At 39.0% G+C, this 15,437-nt stretch overlaps 1 protein-coding gene across 1 annotated transcript in view; it reads right to left on the reverse strand.

Moving 5' to 3' along the window:
* LCLAT1 (lysocardiolipin acyltransferase 1) overlaps window positions 1–15,437 on the reverse strand; it is a 301,927-nt gene that overhangs the window by 157,034 nt on the left and 129,456 nt on the right. The window contains exon 2 of the mRNA XM_006835164.1: window positions 8,769–8,937. Within this exon, the coding sequence (XP_006835227.1) occupies window positions 8,769–8,933 (165 nt within the window). The 5' untranslated portion in view covers window positions 8,934–8,937. The remainder of the gene's footprint in view (window positions 1–8,768; window positions 8,938–15,437) is intronic.

Raw genomic sequence — 15,437 nt, forward strand, 5'->3', positions numbered from 1 at the left:
GGTCTCCTCCCTCCCTGCCTTCCTCGGATGGCGGCTGTTTATGCTGGACGTGTGGCCAGAGATGGGTAAGGATCACATGGAACCTTGGCAACCTAAAACAGAGCCATTGCCATGCTGCAATGAGTTTCGATGACGGATAAGACGGAGGAATTCGCACTGACCGCCTAAGACAGGCAGCGTCCCTTAAACAAATAAATAAATAAGGGGGAATCTGTGGCAGACAGTGCAGACCCGGTCAGGAGCTCAAGACCCTGTGGGCCCAAGCGTTGCAGACCGTCCAAACCATAGGCTCTGAGGATCAGACTTTGGTCACCTAGCAGACATAGCAAACTGGCCCTCATCTAATTATTCAGTATGCTTGCTAGTAATCTCATACATGAGCCCTGGATATCCACAGATAAATGTAAAAACGTTCCCTAGAAGCCGAGATGGTAAAGTCCAAAAAGGCAAAGTTTTTCCACCCCCCCCCCCCACACACACAAAAAGCTAAAGAGGATAGAGAGAAACACTATTAACTGTGGTATATGGAGGGGATTATAATCAATGTAATGAAACAAGTTATATGAATGGTTGAATGTGAAACTGATGTTGCGCCCTGTAAACTTTCACTCAATCCACAATAAAAACCTTAAATTAAAAAAAAAAAGGGGGGGGGATTAAGTTTAAGATGCTTGGCTGTTTTTTGAATCTTGATTTCCCTGGCATACCATTGTAAAATAGATACTTGAGGGGGAGAGAAAGGAATAGCCAGAAATATCATCATAGAAAGCTTGTAAGTCTGTCTTCAGCCTATAACTGATTGGAATACCTAAAATGGGGCTACAACTTGCCCAGGGAAGGAGGATTTCTGCGGAGCCCCTGCATTGCATAAGAACATAGGTGGAATTCTGAACCCCATGCAGAATCTTCTGAGGTAAGAAATTTCTACTTGAAAGGATAGGCAGACCAGCCTGGAGTGGCTAGAACAGAAGATACTTCTTGAAAGAAAGACCAACAGAAAAATAAAAAACAATAATGGCAGTCCGACTGACTACTACAAAAACAAGTAAGTTGCTCACCTAGGAGACATCAAGGCAAGTGGTCAGGCCCCCTCAGGGCACACCCCCTCCCAAGACTAAGACTCAAGGGGAATACACGAGCAGACATGCGGTCTGACTGGTGACCACACTGGTTACCAATAAGGGAAACTGAAGGAAAAACAGCAATGAAGCTGTGAGTTAAGTCCGACCACATTCAATACACTCCTGTGAACCTGAGTGGAGAACTGGTTAGCCAGCAGTATGGCACAACCTGGGGACTCCTGGGCTCAGAGTCAGTGACATAGCCACAGAGGACTAGCGTGGACAGTGAAGTGTCCAGCTGATAAGAAGTGATGGGATATGCACAAGAACACCCACACTTGCAGATAATACCCACTTGACCTGGCTTCAATGGCTGGATGACCAGAACTCAACTCGAAGAAGAAAGAAGAGGAACAAAAGTGTAATCTGCTACAATTTGATGAACTTGACCTACACCTATGGATGCAGTAGCTCAAAAGATGGAACAAATTTTCACAGCAAGGATCATTCCCACTCCCTCGGTACACAGGGTAGACAAGGATGGACAACTTGGACATTGGCTACCCAAAATGGGGTTCTACAAAGGCAAGAAGTGACTGGCTTACAAGTTTTCTAGAGTGAGCCTAGATCCAGAGGGTACGGAGGAAGGTAGAATCTCCACTGTGTAGTATCCAATCTGTCTGGGTTGGGTTGATGAAAGGAGATGGGGATAGGTCTCTTGTGGTACAATAGTTAATAACTGCTAATCAGGACTGACTGTGAGGGGAAAAAAATTTAAATTAATTAAAAAAAAAAAGCCAAAAAAGGTGAAATCACATACAGTAGAAAAGAGGAACAAAAGTGAAATCTAGGAAAACCTGATGAGGAATTTCAGGCTAATTCCAAGATGTAACACTAGCCTGCACACCTAAATAAATTGTAGGGTTGATCACAGAAGCAAGTAGGTCTTGTGTTTTCATAGACAACCAAGAAAATAAATGTAATTTTAATAGTACTTGTTGGGGAAAATGGATTTGCTATTTAAGATTGCCAAGTAAGTCGTACTTTTATGTGCAGTGACTTTATGCATACTTAATGCTATATATATGCATACATATATGAATATACTATGGTGTTTTCTGTTAATTCTCTTGTTGATATAAAAATAAGCAGGAAAGGGGGGATTAAAAAACTCCAAATCTAAAAATTCTGGCCCTACAAAGTCAACAATAATAACACTGTCTTCTAATAAAGGAAGTAAATAGTCTTCCAGGCAAATCAAAGCAAGAAGAGAAATTAGTCAAGCTGTGTAAATCAAATAGTAGAACTGTTTTTCTAGTCCCTGTCCCCCGCCTCTGTGGCATGGGGGCAGTGGCAAAGGCTGGAATGCTGTTAGAAAATCATGATGTGCACTCACAGACAGAGGCAAGCTCTCTAGCTCTGAACTATATGGAACAATAGCCTTTGTTTTCATTGGTGAGCTCTTGTGTATGACTCTTCACAGCTGTTTGGAGGCCACCTGAAGGACTAAGGAGGTAATACCCTCACTTTAGGTAGGCTCCACAATTCCAAAGGATTCTAGGGGAATACCACGAAATGCATGCACACTCTACCATACTTAATCAAATGGGGTTAATTTGTATGATTGATTCATACCTAAGCAAACATTCAACTTCTAAGGGGCAGAAGAAGAATGACTGGTATGGGAAAGAGTGTCTGGCAGAATTCTGAACTTTCCAAAGTACCATGTAATTACATAAAAAATGCAGTGTAAGGAGTTCTAGAGTTCCATCCCTCTACCAAAATAACAATTGCACTGGAAAAAGCAATTGGAACTATTTTGGAACTCTGGAACAAGATTGGACACAAATTCTCCCAGAACAGAAAGGATAAGCTGCTGATGTTTCCGAGATGAATCATGTGTACCAACCAGTTATCATCCCCATTCCTCATTCTCATTGCTGTGGACAGGCTAGCGGGTGCCATGGTAGGCAGCAGGGAATTAGTCCTAAAAGGACTGGGTTGCACATTTACATGGGTGGGCTGCTCTGGTGGTGTCCTGAGGGATGGTGCAGACCTGCAGTGGCTGCAACACTTCTACAGAAGCTGCTTTCCTCAGGCAGCTGCCACAAAGGGTCAGCACACTCAGGGAAAAATTGGTCAGCCACTGACTGATTGCCAAGACAACAGAGCTGGAGCACACAATCTACATAAATTAGCTTGGAAACATCACTAAACATAAAAGTATACTGCAGCTTTCATTAAAAAACAACAGAAATCCCTGAGAAGTGAAACAACCAGATATTTTGTGTCTTATGTTGTTTTTTCCCCTAGAGAATCAGCACTAGTTGCACTCAGTCTCTGGAAAGGAATCCTCAATATTCACACACACACTTTGGAGGGGAACCGCTGCAAAAGTAGTCAGGGGGTTCAACACCCATGTTCATTCCTGTACTAGTCACAACAACAAAAAGACAGAGACAGCCTAAATGCCCACCAACAGGACAATGGTTAAACAAACTTTGGTACATATACACAAATGGAATGTTATGCAACATTCAAGAATCTGCAAAACATCTCACAACATGGATGAAACTTGGAGGGCATTATGCTGAGTAAAATTAGTCAATCACAAAAAACAAAAATTGTATTACACCACTGTTGCAAAAAATTAAGAAAAGGTTTTCTTGCTAAATGAAATATTCCATGATGGTTACAGGGCAGGTGAGCTGTATGAGGAAAGAAAAGAAAAAAAGTGAATAGAAGTAAATGCTTTTAACTGATGGTACATGGAACAGATTGCAATCATTGTAATGATACGAAGTGTATACTTTGTTGAGTGTGGGACTGAGGATCTGCTCTGTAAACCTTCACTCAATTCACAATACATTTCTTCTTTTAAATGTAGTCAGGGAGGTTGCTGAGCAAGAAAGACTATTACAGATTCCAATGATTAAAAATGAAAAAGCAACAACACATAATCCCTGGGGAAGGGAAGAACCTGAGTTCCAGAGTTACCACATTATAAATGTCCTAGTTCCAACACACAGACATTCACACAAAGAAACAGAAAAAGATGGCCCAACTGACACATCAATATGGACAGGCAGCTATCAACCCTACAGAAATCCAGATCATCAATAGATAATTGTTGTTGTTGTTAAACACCATTCTGACTTACAGTGACCCTGTACAGGATTTTCAAGAAGCATCTGGTGGGACTGAACCACAAACCTGGTGGTTCATAGTCCAGTGCTAATCCTACAGCACCACACCAGGAGTCGATTACAATACTTTAAATCAGTATTTAGGAACTAAAGGGAAACAATCAGGAAAATGATATCAAAATAAAATAAAATTCTAATGAAGAGATAAACTTTAAAAAATTAACCAAACATAAGTGCTGGAGCTGAAAATGACTTAACTGAAACAAAACATTCATTGGAAGGACTTAACAGCAAAATAAACCAAAACCAAACCTGCTGCCACTGAGTTGATTCAACTTACAGCAACCCAATAGGACAGAGTAGACTTGCTTCTTAAGAATTTACAAGACTGTATATTTTGGAAGCAGGCTGGTGGGTTTGAACCACTGACCTTGTAGCTAGCAGCCCAATGCTTATCCACTGTGCCACCAAGGTTTAACTGCAGAATTGTTGTGTTTGAATTGGTTCCGACTTATAGCAACCCTGTATAGGGCTTGAGAAGAGGCTGGTAGGTTAGGACTGCCAACCCTGTGGTTAGTAATCTAGTACTTATCTCACAACTCCATACCAGGACTCCTAAATGCCACCAAGTCGGTTTCAAACTCACAGCAAAACCCTGTATTTGGTTTCTGAGGAGTGGCTGGTGAGTCTGAACCTGTGGTCCAGTGCTTATCCAACAGCACCACACCAGGATTCCAACAGCAGAATAGAACTGGTAAAAGAAAGAATCTGTGGACTATGGGAATAAACAATTGTTAACTAAAAGCATTAGGAGAAAAAGATGAAGTGGAACAAATCTAATATAAATTGGAAACTTACAAGTGAGCCAACATATACATCATGGGAACCTGAAAGGAGAGGCGAGAGATAAAGCGACATAAAGAATATTTGAAGAAATAATGGCAAAACAAAACAAAACAAAAACTTCCAGAATTGATGAAAGACACAAATTTACAATTCCAAAAACCTTAACAAACTCCAGATAGGATAAATCAAAGAGGTCCACACCAAAACACTTTATAAACAAACTCATGAACACCAAAAATAAGAGAATCCTAAAAGCTGAAAGAAAGATATAAACTGTCACATACAAGAGATCATAACTAAGATTACGTACCAACTTCTCCTCAGAAACCTTGGTAATCAGAGAAGGTGGAGCATATTTATAGTGCTGGAAGAAAAGAACCATCCATCAAGGATTTCATATTGAGCAAAACTATCTTTCAAAAATGAGGGAATAATTAAGACATTCCCAGATAAACAAAAAGCTGAAGCAATAGGTGAGGACTACACCTTTGCTACAAGAGATGCTAAAGAAAGACCTGGGGACTCTTGGGCCCAGAGTCAGTGACATAGCCAGAGGACTAGAGTGGAGAGTGAAGCGTCCAGCTGATAAGAAGAGAGGGCATATGCACAAGAACACCCACACTTGCAGATAATACACACTTCACCTGGTTTCAATGACTGGATGATCAGAGATCAACCAGAAGAAGAAAGAAGAGGAAAAAAAAGAGTAATCTAATACAATTTTATGAACTTGACCTACACCTATGGATGCAGTAACTCAAAAGAGAGAACATTTCCTTACAGCAAGAATCATTCCCACCCCCTCCACACACAGAGTAGACAGGGATGGGCAACTTGGATATTGGCTACCCAAAATGGCGGGTAGAGGCTACAAAGGCAAGAAGTGACTGGCTTACAAGCTTTCAAGAGGGAACCTAGATCCAGAGGGCCTGGAGGAAGGTAGACTCTCCACTGAGTAGTATCCAGTCTAGGCAGGGCTGATGAAATGAAATGCAGATGGGTCTCTTGTAGATACAATAGTGAATAATTGTTATCAGGACTGATTGTGAGGGTTGGAAATGTAAAGGTAGATGTTTTATAGCAAGAACGGGAGCAATTAACTTTCCAGTCTAGGAGCGGAGGTCCCTAGGACCATCAACGGAGAAGAGCAGAGAGCGGGACCCTACCTAGAGAAGCAGTGATGCCTGAGATGGAGGCAGAGATGATGACGTGGAGTGATGGAGCAGCTGGGGACTTTAGATCCAGAAAGGGAAAGGGGCTGTGAGCTGAAGACCCGGGGAGTGTGGGGGGCAGGCTTGTAGTGTATACTCTTTGGCTGGTTGATGATGCATGGAGGGGATTGTAATCATGGCAAAGAGACGATATATGATAGAATGAATGTAAAACTAATGTTCTCCCATGTAAAATATCACATAATTCACAATAAAACATTTAAGAACAAAAAAAAAGAAGGACCCCATGGAAACAGAAAGGGGTAAGTGCTTTTACATTTTAAGGACCGCAGTCAGTTGCATAAAACAAAATGTGTATGGATTGTTGAATGGAAAACTGGCTTGCTCTGCAAACCTTCACTCAAATCACAATAAATTTTAAAATGAAAAAAAAAAAGAGATGCTAAAGAGAGTTCTTCAGATAGATCTGAAAGGACACTAGACAAAAACATGAAGACGTATGTAGGAAAAAAAGATATCTAACAAAGGCGATCTCATGATCAACTACAAGGGCCAATAACATGGCATTTTTTTGCTTGGAACTTTAGTAAAAGACAAATGCATAAAATGTAACTATATTGGGCATACCATGTTTAATGATATATTTCATGATAACTTCTACATAAAGGGAATTGTAAGAGTAGTATTAGGAATAGAATTTTTATATACTACTGAAGCTAAGTGAATATCAATTTAAACTAGGCTGTTGTAAATTGAGATATTAAATGTAATACTTATGGTAGCCAAAATAAAAAATACTTAAACATACATACAGAAAAAAAAAAGAGAGAAAGGAATCAAATTGGTTCACTATAAATACTCAACTAAAACAGATGATGCCAGTATTTGGAAGAAATGAGGTACAAAGAAAGTATTATTATTGTTGTTGTTAAGTGCCATTAAGTTGATTCCGATTCATAGCGACCCTGTATAGCGTATCCGAGAAGTGGCTGTTGATTATTAACCGCCGACCTTGCAGTTCAAACTGATCGTTTGGTCTAGTGCATTATTCCACAGCGCCATACCAGGACTTCAAAGAAGGTTTAAGACATGTGAAAAACAAATATGAAAATCACAAAAGTCCTTCTTTATTGGTAATTACCTTAAATGCAAGTAGATTAGACTCTCCAATCAAGAGACAGAAAGTGTAGAACAATGGATTAAAAAAAGCATGACCTATCTACAAGACACAAATAGGTTAGAACTGAAAGGATGGAAAATTATTCCATGCAAATAGTAACAAAAAGAGAACTGGGATAGCTATACTGATATCAGAGAAAACAGACTTCAAATCAAAATCTGATCTAAGACATTTAAAAAAGGACATTATATAATAGCAAAGGATCACTTCAACAAGAAGATGTAATAATTATAACTTTATATACAGCAACTATCAGTTGTTCTGTCATTTCCCTTTTCTGGTATGACACTCATCACCTCTCTAATCTGATGGTAGTGGTGGTGGCTGTGTGCCGTGGAGTCGGTTCCAACTCATAGCGACCCTAATCAGGGTTTCCAAGGCTGTAAATCTTTACGGGAGCAGAACTCCTCATCTTTCTCCCGCAGAACAGCTGATAGTTTCGAACTGCTGACCTTGCGGCTCACTAGGTCAATAAATTTACTAACGTTAAGTTCCAGGTGTTGCTCAAAAAAAAGACAGAATAGAACATTCTGAGTAAAAATGTATTGATGTTTTTGAAGGGGCTTCAAAAACTTTGTGGAAAGGTTCCATTATCTTTTAATTCAATGTTTTCCACAAAATTTTTGAAGCCCCTCATAAACACAGCTAGCTGCACATACATCAGTCAATTTTTGGAGAAAGTCCTGCTAATTAGCAGTAATCAGGAAAAGTTGGAGCCTCTTGACTGTTCCTGAGAAAGGAAGTCTGGACTAGAATCCCACAGAAAATTATCAGAATCAGAGGGAAATGTGCTTAGAACTGTGTGCACTCACTTTACAGAAAGATATCTGGTGATCTAAGAATCTGCCTCACAGATGCTAACTTAGCCCAACACACAGGCAACCACCTTCATTCCTACATTTGTAGTTACTGGAAAGAGTTAAATCTATCACATCACTGTTACAATTTATTTTCTAAAAACATTATTATCTGAATCTTAATTTTCCTAAGTTTTGTAAAATAAAGAAATACAAAATAGAATGATATAAAAATCCTTCAATCTGTACCTTTGAGATTTATGTATTATACTAGATGTAAAGTATACATCAATGAAAGAAAACTCATGAAGAATATGGAGAAAAAAAACAAGTCTTAGTTTTGTAATATGCTTTTAATTACATATTTATTATTTCTAATTTTTGTATTGTCCCCTTTAAATTTAAATTCCCCTTATATAACATGGAGGACTTCAGCTTGTTCAACAACCCAAATCTGGTTCTAATAAAATAAAAATAGGTTGGTGTACTCAGAACCGACTCCATGGCACATAACAACAACAACTTTAATACAAGCAGATAATGTCCTTCTCTGGCATAGAACTTACCACAGGTAGTGTGAGCCAGGTTGCTACAAGACGGTTGTTGATCCAGCGATACCAAGAGAGGTTTAGAAACATCAACGGTAAAAAGGGACCCAGCATGAAAATGCTTCCAAAAAAACTTCCCCCAAACAGAGTGAGTATAAAGTAAAGGCCTTTCCATGACACCATGATTCTGAAAGAAAGAAAGAAAAAAGAATATTTTGTTACTGTACACTCAATTTCAGAAAAACATATGTAGTATTTAAAAATTATAAGCCAAATTTCGTTTATCATCTTTTGGAGTAGGAGGGAGGGAAGGCACACCTGAAGATCAGAAGATAAATTAATAGGGAATTATTAGTGAGCTACATAGATACCTAAGTGATGATGGCCAGGTATTATGCACTATGCTTTTCATTCATTGTATCATTTAAGATGGCAGCCTTATGAGTTAGATATTAGTAGTCCCAGTCAACAGAGCTCTGGGAGCACAGCAGGTTATGAGTTGGGCTGCTAACCTCAAAGTCAACAGTTTGAATCTACCAGTTGCTCTGTGGGCAAAGATTAGACTTTATGCTCCCCAAAAGATTTACAGCATCTGAAACTCATACAGAGTTGCTATAAATCAGAACCAACTCCACAGCCCATAACCACCACCACCACCACCCACCCCAGTTCATAGGTTTGGAAAACCAACACTTGAAATCTATGATTTCCCCAAGGCAAGAAAACTAGCAAATAGAAGAAATGGGGTTTCCAACCCAGGGCTACTAACTCCAACGTACCACCTTTTAAGTATGAGGCAACATAGTTACGTGCAAAAAATTTCAAACTAATATAAGAATTACTTGATATTCTTGTTAAAAATATATTCCTAGCCCATTCCCAAATGAGTCTCTGCTGAATAGCAGAGAAATCTATATAGTCGATGAATATTTCAGGTAATTCTTGTAGTCAAGTGAGTTTGGGAAACACAAGTTACTGTGTGTAAGGGGACCAAGAGATCAGGCATATAAGGTTAGAGCTCTGGTCCTGCTCTATCATTAACAGCTCTGAACACTGGACAACTCTTTAAACTGCTTAGAGTCTTGGAAGGGAAGAGAGTACCTGCCTCCCTCCCAAAACCCTTATATCAAAATAACAACGCTTTTACCCAATACCTTTAAGGGTGTAACAACTACCCAGTGTGCCCCACACATACAGAGAATCACTACAAATTCTAAAAAAAAAAAAAAGTGTTCTGCACATGTGAACTGGAAAACAGAACAAGTGTTAGATACCCTAACCAAAATGATTCATACTGTTCCTGACAGCAGTTAACTCTATATCTAGGGAACCCTGGTGGTGCTACAGGATAAGCACTGCCCAGTCTAAAAAAGTCTTTGTGTCTTACAATGGCTATCAGTATTTAGCATAACACTGGATATTTTCTTTTACAGGATGTTATCTGATACTAAATCTTATTAAAATATTCTAGAGTTTTTATACCCCAAAGTAGGCTCAATAGACTAAGGACTGCAGAACAGCTTCCTAAAAGTGATTAGACCTCCAAGTCATGGTAATTTAATGAAATGCATTGAAATAAAAACAGATATTAAAATATAGAAATGTTGAATCTTTACATTATAATCTAAAATAACATCTTTGGGTACTTAGTCTTAAACTGGCTTTTCATGAGCTGAAAGGGTAAGTAGAAGTCAGACTACTCACTCTCTTTTCTAAACTATTTATCAAAGGATTACTTTAGGAGGTCCTTATAGAAAGAGAACATAATATTGATATTTTAAACTAAACTGTTGAGAGCACTATTTAAAATGAATAATCAAATAGTTGACTTTACAACCTAATCTGTAACACTAACTATACTCTGCCTTATGATAATAAAACTGTTGGGAATATGAAGTAAATTAAGAAAACAACAATGGTCTTAAAAACTGTATATATCAAACATGTATTCTAGCTATTAAAACTCTAAATACTTCATAAAACCAATGTTCCCCCATGTAAACTATCACATAATTCACAATAAAACATTAAAACAAAACAAAACAAACCTCTAGATACTTCAATAGGAAGCAAATAAATTTTTAAATGTCATGGTGCTTTTTAAAATAAGTGTCACATTAACAACAAAACAGGTCAAATCCTGACCACCACAAACACAATCTAGTTATCTGGGTAATGAGCATATATTTAAATCTGAACTAGCATTTGACATTCAGAGCGTGTGAAAATCCTTCAAATTACAGAAAGAACAAATATCCACACTGAGACCAGGCATTTTACTAAACTTTCCATCTGAGATTATAGGAAGTGGAGTGAGAAAGAAAGGTGGAGAAAAAATTACTAGGAAAGAGCAGGCCAGACAATTCCAGTTTAGAATGGTTTGTATTCACACACATCCTTAACATTTCTAACTGAAGCTCTTGTCTGTCTCTGCATTAAAACGCACTGTAGGTAGTGGCTTCTCTCCAGGTCTTCCCACACTGCTGGCCAACCAGGTCTCCACCCGGGTTCATAGAGGCTCAGCTCGCAGCTTCTTTGCTGTTTTTACCTCACTTCCCCTTATGGGTGATGAGTGTGGTCACCAATCAGAGCGTGTATTTCTGTTGAGTCTTAGCCTTGGAAGTGGGTTTGCACTGAGGGGACCCGACCACTTGCCGTGATGTTTCCTGGGCAAGCAACTTGTTTGTTCTAGTCACTATAATCTTTTGAGCTGAGCTCTCTACCACGAATTTAACTGGTCCAGCAGATCTTCCTGGAAGCCACTGTTTTGATTGGGCCCTAGAAACCCTATACAGGGTCACCATGAACTGATAGCACTTAACAACAACAACAAAGGAGACTAAGACAAATGCATTACTGAGAAAACTCAAGGCAAAGACATATTTAAACACATTTTGTTTGTAATGAACCCATGAAGATATGTACTGGAACCCTAGAAGCAATACTTTTGGACTTAAGATCTTATGTTGTTATTGTTAAATGTTAGTGAGTTGGTTCCAACTCATGGCAGCCACAATCCTGAACAGGGTTTCTGAGACTGATTAAATCTTTGCAGAACAGAAAGCCTCAAGTTTCTCCTGCAAAGTGGGTAGTGGGCTCAAACAGCCGACCTTGTAGTTCACAGTCCTGTGCTTATCCTACAAAGCCACCATGCTTTGCAGGATATACATTTTTAAAATAGGGCTATGAAATTACACAACTTGTCACACAAGCACAAACCAAATTTTTAATAGCTCATGAAAAAATGCATTCTGAATTTTAGAAGTTCACAGTAACTTAGCTCCATTTAGAAAACTTAGTGTCTTTCTTAATACTTCTTCTGTAGGATAAACAATAGACTGTGAACCACAAGGTTGGCAGTTTGAGCCCATTAGCCACTTCATAGAAGAAAGATGAGGCTTTCTGCTCTCACAAATATTTATAGCCTCAGAAACTCTACACAGGGTCACTGTAAGATGGGATCAACCCTATAGCACTTAAACAACAGGAACAATACATTTGATAAACAAACAAAAAGTTTGCTATCTGAAGTCTAAAAGAAAAGGGGGTAGGGGGTGGTTGCCAGCTTCTGCTGAAAGAGCCTGGTTAAATAGCTGGTAAATTCAACACCTAATCTTTTAAAAAGCCTCTTAAATAAAAAAACAAAAGCCTTATCATGAAAAATTACCCCCCCAAAAAAATACAATTTAGTATCATTTTTGTGCAGTCTTTGTTCAATACAGATAACTTTCCATAAAAAAAAAACATCAGAAAGCCAGTTAAGAAAGAAATAAGCCATTTTAAATTGGCATATGCATTTTACTGCCAAATACATAGATACAGAACAAAACCTTAAGTCATTGTGAAAAGCTATACCTATTTCAGTATAGCTCAACAACTTTTCCCCACAGATAGCTTTTCTTTTATACAGCTGACAGAATATTTTCTTACTTCTCTAATTTTTTAGTCTATAATGGTCGGCGGTTCAAGCTCACCGGCTGCTCCTCGGAAACCCTATATGGGTCACTATGAGTCACAACCGACTTGACAGCACTTCACAACAACAACAACAATGGATACAGTGCTACAGGGTAAGTACTAGACTGTTGTTGTTAAGTGCCATCGATCGGTTTCAGCTACCCTGAACTGGGTTTCCAAAGCTGTAAATCTTTACGGGAGCAGAAAGCCTCATCTTTCTCCTGCGGAGCAGCTGGTAGTTTCGAACTGCTGACCTTGCAGTTCGCAGTGCGATTCGTAACCACTACACTACCGGAGCTCCTTAACCACAAAGTCAGTGGTTCACACCCACCAGACACAACTCAGCAACTCTATACAAGGTCACTATGAGTTAGAATCAACTCAACAGCACTTAACAACAATGTAATTCTAATTCTGATGCTTGTCCATGCTACATAATCACTTGGGTTTATAATATCTGAAATGACAAATGACAAAAAATATGAACCAAAATACAACCCTCTTAAACTCCTTGCTCCATATTCCTAGAATACTACAACTTGGGCAAATAAACCTTGACAAGTATGAATATAAACCAATTAGGTTACCTTTTAATTTATTCAGAAAGAGCATTTTGTGTGTGTGGGTTTATGTTTTATGTAGAAGTCAACACAGAATTACAGGAACTTACAATGACAGTACAGGGTGTCCCCATACACGTTTCACACCGTTTGCGAATGGCCACATTCTGTATAATTAAAGTGCAATTACATCACCAAAATTACATCGTTAAAACCAGAAATTGGACATTGTTCCAGTGTGTGCACATAACCCGAGGTCATTTCAAATGTGTAGTTTGTGGAGCCACCTGCCTCATCTACATATAGAATGTCCCAGCACCATGAAGACCTGCCTTAGGCTATCCACCACCCTCATATCCATGTCCTTCCCCTGATAGTCTCTAGCCCCTGGCAACCACTCATCTGTTTTCCATTGCTATAAGCCTGTCATTTCAAGAATGTTATTTAAATGGAATAACATAATACGTGGCCTTTTACTAGAGACTGGCTTTGTTCATGTAGCATAATTTTTGGGACAGTCACCCAGGTAGTTTAGTTTGCTCCTTTATATTCCATGGTGTAGATGTGCCAGATTTTGTCCATTAACCATCTGAGAGACAATTTGAGGGTTTTCAGTTTTTAACTATTATAAATAAAGTTGCTGTAAATAGCCATGCACTGATCTTTGTGTGGACATACATGTTCATTTCTCCAAGATAAACTCTGGAGTAAGTTCTTTGGGTTATATATAAATGGAGTGTATGTTTAATTTGGTAAGAGACTGCCAAATGGCTTTCCAGAATGGATGTACTATTTTATACTCCCACCAGCCATGTATAAATGGATCCAGTTTCTCCCATCTTTGCTAGTATTGTGTTGTCCCTCTTAAAAAAACTTTATTTCTGCCATTTTCAGAGGGGTGCCACGATATCTCACTGCTGCATTTCCCTAACACCTGGTGACACTGACCTTCTTTCCTGGGCTTATTTGTTGTGAAATGTTTCATTTCTTCTACCTGTTTTTAGTGAGCTTTTTTTTTTTTTTTCTGGATGTTTTCTACAGATTGCAGATGGAAGTTCTTTGCCTGACATGTACTTTGCAAGTATCTTCTCCCAATCTGTAGCTTGTAGTTTTGTTCTCTTTTACAGAGCAAATATTTAAGTATTGATGGCATTAATCTTTTTCTATCTGTTAGGGACCTAGATTTTCTCCTAGGAAATCTTCTACAAGTATTGTAGTATCCAAAGCAATACCAAATAAACTACTGCTGTCAAGCTGATTCGGCCTTACAATGATCCTATAAGGATAGAGTAGAACTGTTCCACAGGGTTTCCAAGACAGTAAATTGGTATGAGAGCCAACTGTCCCTTCTTCCACCTGTGAAGTAGCTCTGGGTTCAAACTCATGACCTCTCCCTTTGCAGCCAAGTGCTTATCCACTGCACCACCAGGGCTCCCGACTCACAGGCAAATGTTTTTGACATTTCATCATGAAAAATAATCCCTACTGCATACTTCTTTGTCTCTCAAGGCAGTCTGGTTCTATTTTTTACGTTGTACAGTTCAGTTACCTTATAGACATTTCTGAACATTTCATCTGGAAATTTTTCTAGTCTTCTGGGTCCTTTTCTGGAAGGCTTCTTGAAAACCAGCCAGCACCGAGAGAGCTATGGATCCTGCTATGGAGCTGCTTGCAGCACCCTGCTTGACTGTGTCCTTAAAGTTGGAGGTCATGGCTGGCACAAGTCCGCAGGTTATCCAGGGACTCACGCCACCACCAGCACTCAGCAAGGTGCGCTGCTAAGGCTATAGGGGGACAGGGATGCACAGACCACAAGAGAGCCAGGCCACTAGCAGTGCCCAAGAACACTTATTTTATACTTTGATAGAATCTCCTTACTTATCTTATTCACTTAACAACTGAAATGTTAACAACTCAGATTACTTTCAGTCTACTAAGAAAGCCAAGACTGTAAAAAAATGATTGCAAGCTATTATAATACATTTTGTAATAGAAGTATAATAGAGGCATGCAATTGTATTAAAGGTGGATCAAAGTAGGGTAAGATCAGTGAGTGGGTTGAGGAGAAGGAAAAGGTCATTCCAGGCAGTGGACCCAAACATACAAAGTCACAGAATTTTGAACTGTTGTCAGGTGCCATCGAGTCGGAACCAACTCATAGCGACCCCAT

This window comes from Chrysochloris asiatica, unplaced genomic scaffold (assembly GCF_000296735.1).
Source record: "Chrysochloris asiatica unplaced genomic scaffold, ChrAsi1.0 scaffold00016, whole genome shotgun sequence".
Taxonomy (NCBI): domain Eukaryota; kingdom Metazoa; phylum Chordata; class Mammalia; order Afrosoricida; family Chrysochloridae; genus Chrysochloris; species Chrysochloris asiatica.